Genomic DNA, 9,399 nt, shown 5'->3' with positions numbered 1-9,399 from the left:
AGATGAAAAAAAATAGTAGATGGCTTGATGGACAAAGCCTAGCCTCCAGCATACTGTAGTTCTATACTGAAGGTTTTCAAATCCTGCTGGTGCCCCTCAGTTTTTCCATAAAATGTTTGAAATTGCTTGAATTTTTGTTTTGTGATTTTCTCAAGCTAACAACACATGAGAAATGTAAAATTTGATGTTTTTCCATACATTACCAGATTTTGATGGAACCCCTGTAATGTTTTTATTAATTTATCCGTCTCAAAGCTGCTCAAATACACAAATGAAACGACAAACCTGAAGTGAAAACAAAAACAAGTTTATTTTCTGTTGTCTGTTATCCCAGGAAACAGTGTTGCACCTGATTTTCACAAGTGTTCACATAGACTGAACATAGATCACCATTTTTAAAAAGTTTAAAAGGACACATTAAACAAAGCACAAATCTTGGATTAGATGATGGGATGATTTGGTAATCTATCTGCTCAATGGATTACCAAAGAGATGGTCCAAAAACCTCAGCTGTTCTTCATATGGTTAATGGTAAATTGTTTTGTGTACAAAACCTGATCTAATTGAGAAATGCTGAACTTTTTTTTACATTTGCATTGCAGAGGGAACTCTTCAGCATTATTATTAAGGGTAAAATTCATGTGGAAAATGTCACAAATTTGTTTCAGTTACTAGAAATCGATACGGCAATGTGAATTTTTACCTTTGTATTTAATAATATCCTGGGAATACAACTGTTCGACAACGTGCCTATTATACATCACATAAACTCAGGATCACAAAACAAAATGAACACATTAGGTCAGACAGAACACATCTCACCAGTATGAATGCATATAAATTGCACGAAAAGATGAGCATTTTAGGCTACAAACCATGAATAAAGTGTAAACAATGTGCAAAAAAAGTCTATATTGGGAATACAGCAATCAATATTTTCCATTCATCTCTTATTTTTTTAAAAATATCTCAAACTTTATCATAGAATAAAATTCATCTGAACAGCCATGGCTACTTTGGTTCCTTGTTGAATGAACTGAGAAAAAATAAAAAGGGCTTTGTGGGGTACAACAAATGTACAAAATATACATGTTCTGGATTTCACAGCAACCAAGACGGATTAAAAAGTAAATGTACTCGTATATGCTTTGCGTACTTTATGGAAATTTCAAAGTGCTATTTTCATTGAGATGAGCTATAAAAATAATAAACAAAAAAAAAAACCTAAAAAATTAAGTTGTGGCTTTTTTTCCTTTTTGCAATAGTTCAAATATCTCTGTCAAAACACAAAGAATATGAAATCCATCCTCTGCTTTTTGCAGAGCTGTAAGGATTCAGGAAAACAAGCGACCTCATATTAGTAGCATATTGAAACATATTCTAGGAAAGCTTGAAACTAACACCTCTATGCAGTGCCTTGCTAAAGTTTCTACATCCCTCTAACCTTTTCATGTTTACACCCCCAATCTTTAGTGTGTTTCGAAGTTTAAATGATGGACCGATACAACATAGCACATGACTGCACTGTGCAATAAAGAAGATGCAGAACTTTAGAACTATTTAAGAAAATGTGAATCTAAAAAGTGTGGCATGCAGTTGTATTTGTCTCATTAGCACTAACGCAACTAAATAAAATCAAGTATAACCAATTGCTTTCAGAAGTTACCGAACTAGTAAATGGTGAACAGTGTTTATTTTAAGATGATCTTTTAAAAAATCACTATAGCTGTCTCATTATTAAAGAAATTAAGGAGTGTATGTACTTTTTCAAGGCACTGTTGCTGCACTGGGTAACTGTGAACATATGCTGAGTAGTTTTAGTGGCATACCAGGAAACAAACATTCTGTGACGATCCAGATAAGCTAGAAATTATATGAAGAATAGATCAAACACAGACATGCTTACTTGTTCTTTTCTTTTTTTCAAGCATGTTTTATGGTTGAGGTCAGAAAAGACAGTTTATATTTTTCTGTTTTGTCCCTACTTCTGGACACATAATCGTCCATGACCAGAATTTAATGTGGCTAACTGTAGCAGAAGAGGATGACTCACTCTTTGGCTCTCTACCCAGAAAGCATAGTTTGAATAAGTGTTGCCCAGTGCAGCTAGAAGGTAGTGACTTTCTGTGAGTTTCATTGTGTTTTTGTACCATTTAGTTACCAGGTTCTAGTCCCTCTAGATGGTCGGGTATAGGGAGACCAGTGAGTATCGTCAGACACTTATTCCATACATTAAACACGGGACACACAGGCTGGATGAAGGAGACGTGAAAGGTGTGTAAGTGTTGGGAACCGACGGCATCATAAAAAGCCACATATCCGGCATCGTAATCCAGCAAGACCCCGACCCGCCGCAGTTGGGGTGAGGGTTCGATGGCCAGCTCCTTGCTGTTGTGACGAACCACCCAGGAGTTGTTGCAGCGGCAGAGCACCCAAGAAGCCGAGTTCTTGCCAATCCACTCGTGCTTGGGGGCAGACTTGTAGGCAATGCCTATAGCGTACCTTTTTAGCAGAAAAAGCAAGTTAAGATTCAAACAAAGAACATTTGGTTAGGTGCTGTAGAAATGTTTCCTACCATGTACTCCCTCCAATCAGAGCCTCCCAATAGTGACGCCCGCTGTCGATGTAGACATTTCCCACCACGCCGTAGCTGCTCTGGCTGGTGAACCGATCCTGACTGTGGCCTTTCTTGGACGTGGTTTCATCCCGCTCCACTGTGAGGTTATCATGGGAAACCTTGAGCTTCTTGTGAGCAGATTTCGGATCCAGTTTGAATGGCTGGCCTGGTTATGAAAGACATTTTGACTATTTTAAGAGTTTAACTTTATTGTTGCATACAGAGGAAAATGTTTGATTTCTTACTGTTGGTTTTTAGAGTCCCCGGCTCACTGCTTCTGCTTCCTGCTTGATTAATGGCCTTGACAACGAAAATGTACTTGGTGCCGCTCTGCAAACCATGCACTGTGTAGTGGTTTTGCTTGATGTTTGGAACAATCATCCAACTTTCTAATGAGTTACATAGACCTAGGTGGAAGAGGGAAAGCAGTTATAAAGTAACAAGAAACTTTCCTAACACTTACTACTGAAGGCATACTTTTAGTCCACAAAACAATTTCCTTTTAAAAAAAAGCCAGCAGAAGATCAATGTACTACTATGTGACAGCATAGTGTGCTAAATTGAAAAGGATGTGCAAGCCCTTGGCTGTGGGAGCAGGTAAGAGGGTAAGAAAAGGCACAAGAGGAAACAATTCACACCTCGTTGGCTTCATACCAGCACAATACTTTCTGCTGCGAGTGTTTTCAGTGTGGGTTTATTTAATGGTACCTCTGCTTTTCCACAGTGCCTCCAAGGCCAAAGTGTTTTTGTGAGCGTACATATACTCCTCATGTCATTTTTCTTCTTTTCCTGAGAGATTGACATGGTTGTTTTTTTTTCATTTTCACTTCCTTGCTAGGCACTCGGAAGTGAAAATAGTCAAAACATGCTCCTCATGGTTCGTATAATGTGTTCAAAGACCACGAGAGCAAACTTCCTGTCATATTTACAATGTGATTTATAAAGTTGAATAGAAAATTGAACTAAAAATAGCATGCTTATGCTGGCCTTGCGATTAAGCTTAAATTGTGTGCTAAATGAATTGTTTGACAGCATTCCTGTTATTAAAAAGCCATAACAAATTTTAACACAAAGTCTGCATTGGGTGAAAAACTAAAGTATATTATGTAAACTATATAATTTTTTACACTGTTTACACCAGGGTAAAGATGTTTCACTGTTTGACGAGCCTGGTAATAAGATATTTTCTGACTTGAGGTAAAATGTTTGACCAGTCCCAGTGCAACTGCACCATTGAAAGATGGACACCATCTTCCAATCACAACAAATAAAAAGCTAAGGTTAAGCTAGCAGCTTTGACAAGTTCAAGTTTAAATTAACACATTTAGTTTTTTGGGGGTTTTTTTTATCTTTACTGAACATATGAACAGTTGAAGACAACAGCAAACTTTAAGACCATTAATTTTGTCTTGAGTTGGTTTGAAAAACTACAGATTGGCTACAATCTCATCTATTAGTTGACTAATAAATCAACATATGCATTTGATTAAAAGGATATCATTAGCTAGAATAAACTGGAATGTAATGCAAAACAATTTATATTTCGGCACATTTGCATGAAAATCGAGCCGATGACCTCCTTAAAGTAAAACCTGATTTGTTTGACTGCGGATTGCAGCTACCTGCAAATGTGGGTAAACACATCAGTTTAAACATTCTCAAACTGTAATAAAGAAGCAAATAGTTTATATTTACAAGACTTAGACTTCCCCCTTGGTGGGTCCAGGGAGAATTATATATATAATTATAATTATATATTATAATTATTATATTATCTGCCACTTGACCCCGACTTTGAAAGCAACACCTCTGTCATTAGTGAATGTGATAAGAGTGAGTGCCGTAAACATAACATATTATTGAAAAAAAAGAGACTGGGATACGACAGCAATAAGGAAATTAAGAGTCACATTACTGTGATAAATGTTGTTTTTTTTAATATTCTTTAAGCATTAAAATAATGAGGGTTGTAATGGAAAAAGAAACCACCTTATAAAGGAATGCTTTATTAGATAACCATCAAGAATATAAAACAAGAAAATGAAGCACTAAAGAAATGGAAACTTTTCCTGAGAAGTCTTTGAATCTTTAAAATATTTCAAATCTGGAGCAGATGAAAGACAGAGATGAGGTGGTTTGATTGAAAGGCAGCAGGGGAGCTTGTCTTCAGGTGCCTTGACCCCATTTTCCTCCATGTAGTTGTTGCTCACTCAGCCGTACTCAAGATTTCTAAGGTCTTGTGGGTGTTTGACTGATGTGTATGTAAGTATACACTACAAGGTAATTGTTCCATAAAATGTTCTCCGTTTTAAGTGACTGATACTAGATTATTTTTTTCTCTTAGCTGTCATCGTGACAAAAATGCCTCCATCCTCTTGGTTTCGTCTGTTCTTGCACAGGAAAATAAAACAAAACTGCTTTTCATATCCAGGTAGCAGAATGTTTTGCTAAAGGAAACCGTCTTTTCTTTATACATGTGAGATGTGATTTGTAATCCTTTACCTGCACAGATCGCGCACATACAATCTGTCAGCTCAAAGTAATTCGACATTTGGTTTTGAAGATGATGGAAAATGATCCATGACTTTCAAATGTTTTCAGTGTATATTTTTTTGAGTAAAGGTGAATGCATACGTTTGCCCCACATTTGAGGTTTTTATTTAAAAGATATTGCAAGCCATGTTTCTACTGCCTTGGGTTGGTTTGTTACATAGAATCTGAATAAAACCTAAATAAAATACATTGTGCTTGTAAAATGTGAAAAAAATATCATGTAGGGTAAATATTTGTACCAATATTTTTTGTTAGCTATTGCTTTAACTCGTCAGATAATCTGAAGAGTTGCAGCGAGACGAACAGAAGTTGGATGTCTGCTGTTGTGCATGTGAAAACGAGGCCCGAGTGCTCAAGCCTCATTGTTTCCAAATATTTTCCATCTATGTTTACACAGACATGATTCATATTACATTTCTAAAAACGTCTCCCTATGGAGGCCATTGTCAAACATTTGCGGTTTTGTCCAGCCAAAAACCGTGTAAACAAGCAGCCAAAATGTTGACGATTTACTGCCCTGATGTCATGTAAATAGGGCCTTAGATTCTCATAGTAAAAAGGCATTTTTCTTCCTTCGTTGTATAATTGGACATGAATTCTGGCAATATGGAAATAAAATACTTACAGTTGTACTACAGTTAGAATTAACATAATGTGGACCTGATGTCCATAATGCACTTACTGGCGATGTTGGACTGTCCGGTGAAGATGGCGTACTGCAGCTCATAGGACACAACTGTGAATTCATCATCAGATGTCCAGTGGACACTGATTGTGTCATAGGAAGCTGTGCACAACTCTTCCCTTATGCATGGAGCGCTTGGAGCTGTAGAGAACCGAAAGCAGGAACATTATCTTTGCACCCCCAGATGCAAGAGATTGCATTAGAGAAGTCCCAAGCTGGTGATTCACCAGTTTTTAGTAGTTCCAATAAAATTCAGCCTAATAAACCTCCCTTATGTGCACAAGAATCTAATTTAGGACTTTTATGGGGGGGGGGGTTGAAACTCATTTTGAGATGCAAGCGTTACAGGTTCAATAATAATGGCAATAGAAATAAATCTCCAAATCACATTAACACAGCGGGAACAGAACATAGCACAACCTCATTAGAAACACAAAATCTTAGTCACTTAGTGTATAATCACAGAAACTGCTGGCTCTATTTCACTGACGCATTGATTCGTGGGGAAAACAAATGTTATGGGAATTTAGTTGGAAATGACTCCTTTTGTGTTAAGTCCATTGAGCTTCTTGCAGGAGGAGAACAAAGCGAGGTAGAAAAACAAAGATACAAAAGCCCAGCTTGAAATGATTGTAAAGTCACTTCTTATCTCTTTTTGTGCCTGTCACTTGCTCCCCACTCCCAAGCATTCTGTCATGAGTGGCTGCACATAGTGGAGTGATTCAGGCTGATTCACTGAGTGAAATACCCTCCAGCGAAGCCCTCATGCGTCGCAGAGAATAAATATGAGCCAACCATTTTCACCAGGCTTCAAATCCACAACAAACCCCATCGTTCTTTTTTTCTTTTCTTCTGTCCCTAGTGTGCCGATCAATTAACAGTGACATTTTGATACTTCCAAGCAAATGAAAGATGGGGAAGGTAATGTTTGACATTAATTTAGGAGTTAATTGGATGAAGTATAACTACTAAAGCAATACTTAAAGACAGACTTGAATGAAATTAAATTAAGGAAAATTAAACTAAAACTTGAAAGAAACTTTATTAGTTCTCTGTAAAGTCTTAAGTTTCACAAGGGTTAATGAATTCAGAATAAAATCAGATTTTCCTTTTGGCTGTGAATACATTCTTGATGTAAAATGTCTCTAACCTGTGAGGTAATCCAGATTCTCCAGCAACTTCTTCTCTCTGGTGAAATCCAGAGCAAACGTGTCAAACGTGTCTGTTAGGTGGATCTCTGGAATCAGCACCTGGGTTGATGCTGTTGCCATGGAAACCCTAGATTATTATAAATAGAAATGGAAAAGGATTTTACACCTTATGTTTCATCCGTGCTAATATTCACTCTTTGGTCAGAATGTAAAGCATGGACCACGTGTTGTGAATAGGCTTCAGATATGAAAATCAGATTCACAAGAGTTCCTGAATTTAGCAGTAGGAAAATTAATTTAGCACACAAGCCCAACTTGTTGAAATCGGTCCACAAAACGCTCGATTGGGACTCAATACTTTGTAGCTGGTGAGGCTCGAGTTGAAATCTCTGCCAGGCAGCCTGACCTTTCATTGATGCTCTTGGCCGTCTGCAGGAAGCGAGCGTGATCCGTTTCCTTCAGTGTCTGATCGGCCTGTGTGATGAGGGCCGAGGATCTCTCGATGCACTGCTTGCAGTTGGAAATCTGCTGGGCCAGCTTCCGAAGCCTTTGAGCCTGAAATCATTGAAATGGAGAACTTTCAGCAGATTGGCTTTTAAGACGAATAGAAAATGGCAAGACTGCAGCTCTTTATGTGGCTACATGGAGACTAATGTTGACATTTGCACAAAAGGTCAAGACTAGGACATTCTGTATTTCTTGATGTTTTCTCATTTATATCAGTATAAGAGCAGGTAGAAAATGGTACAAGTTCAAGAACATCAATCTTTTTTTAGCTAAATTTACACTGACTTGGAGTAGATTGGTTTTAACCTTCTTGTCTCTAGAGTTGTGAACCTGTAAAGCACTCTGTAAACACACAGTGTACAAGCACCTGCTGACTGCCAAATTTTGTCATGTAAACAATGAGACCAAGGCATTTCAAATCTTCTTATTTTTCAAATGTGATATCCATAATACAAAATTCTACTGGTTAGAAACAAATCCTATCAGTATCTCATTTGTTGATAGAACTGTTTGGCTACTCTACCATGTGTAGAGAAGCCAAACATACCCTGCAGCCTGAAACTATTTATAGTGATTCAGTTTTTCCACAGTTTGTTACGTTTTATTCCAAATTATATTAATTTAATCTCTGCTCTCAAAATTCTACACACAATTACCTCATTATGACAAGATGGAAAAAAAAAATTCGTTTTGTATTAAAACCAAGAAATCACATTTATTCAAGTTTATGTCAGTGAAGGACCAAACAAATTATTTGGTTTCTTTAGTTTACATTGTGTTATCAACCAAGGTTTAGGGGATTATAAGAGCAAAATTTATGAGGAAAACATACAAATAAACTGGTGCAAAATGTAATGAAGCAATCGTTTTATGGTGAAATCCCAAACTTTCTTAACATTTTTTTAAATCAGCCATGTTGGTGATTTTTGTTGCATGCAAATCTGAGATTTCAGCTTCTCTCGTTTGCCGTCCAGTTTCATTCTCTTTGCTTTTTAAGAGGCAGATTTAGGTCACTGGTTAGATTGAGGTCAAACGACATTTCATCAGCAGTTTGGCTTGTACCAAAATAAACACAGAACAGAAACTGTATCCCAGGAAAGATTATACCATAGCCATAACCTCTGGATCCAGTTTATGACAAAAATGCCAAGCGTCTATGCACATTCTTTCTCATTCAGTGCTAAATGTTGAGATTGTTGAAGATAGACGGTTGGGAAAAAAAAAAAAAAACTCTGAAGCACACCAAGTCTCATTACATGGAGCTTAAATTATCATTTGGGTTGAGAGTACAAGCAAACATCTTCTCCATATGCTGTGGGATGTTTCTTTGGCCAATCTGCCACCTCCCGTCTGTTCAGAAGGGTTTGAATCTCAGGCATCTGAGTAGTTTGCCATCTGCTGTGAAAGAGTTTGCCCCCTTAATGATTTCTTTTGAGGGGTTTTTCATACTGTAATATTTGAAGTGAAACAACAAATGTTTATGCTTTCAAAAGACAACCTGAGTAAAAACAAAAAGCCACTTTCTTTCTTTGAGGAACAAATTTATCAAAACCAGTCTGAGCCTTAAAAGAAAAACTAAGTATTTAGTACAATTATCTCTCCCAGAACATTGTGCGGTAGTGTGCTAGGCCATCATTACAGGATCTTAAACCCAATCACACTCCGGTTAAACTGTAAGGTGATAATCCACAGGTCTTTCAAAACCTTCCATGTATTCCAGGGTTTCTTTTGTATTCTTTTTTTCAGCTTTTGTTAGAGTTACTCACAAATTCTGCTTGTTTAAATACAAACAGAATTCATACAAGCCCTTCTTAACAAGGGCTTTTCAATAATTTAAGATTTTCATGTTTTTTTTTGTTATACTTTTGAAATTTTAAACAGTTTGA

The 9,399-nt window shown here is 37.0% G+C and overlaps 1 protein-coding gene across 1 annotated transcript in view; it reads right to left on the bottom strand.

Moving 5' to 3' along the window:
- Positions 1-286: 286 nt before the first annotated feature.
- Positions 287-9,399, bottom strand: part of LOC114141125 (E3 ubiquitin-protein ligase Midline-1-like) — a 34,067-nt gene continuing 24,954 nt past the window's right edge. The window contains exons 5-10 of the mRNA XM_028011565.1: positions 7,413-7,561; positions 7,006-7,133; positions 5,853-5,996; positions 2,863-3,024; positions 2,576-2,783; positions 287-2,502 (exon numbers count right to left, since the gene is read on the bottom strand). Coding sequence (XP_027867366.1) covers positions 2,154-2,502; positions 2,576-2,783; positions 2,863-3,024; positions 5,853-5,996; positions 7,006-7,133; positions 7,413-7,561 — 1,140 coding nt within the window. The 3' untranslated portion in view covers positions 287-2,153. The remainder of the gene's footprint in view (positions 2,503-2,575; positions 2,784-2,862; positions 3,025-5,852; positions 5,997-7,005; positions 7,134-7,412; positions 7,562-9,399) is intronic.

The sequence above is a fragment of the Xiphophorus couchianus genome, chromosome 24 (genome assembly GCF_001444195.1).
Source record: "Xiphophorus couchianus chromosome 24, X_couchianus-1.0, whole genome shotgun sequence".
NCBI classification, from domain to species: domain Eukaryota; kingdom Metazoa; phylum Chordata; class Actinopteri; order Cyprinodontiformes; family Poeciliidae; genus Xiphophorus; species Xiphophorus couchianus.
The sequence above is the reverse complement of the archived record's forward strand: the minus strand, read 5'-3'. Positions and strand labels throughout refer to the sequence as shown.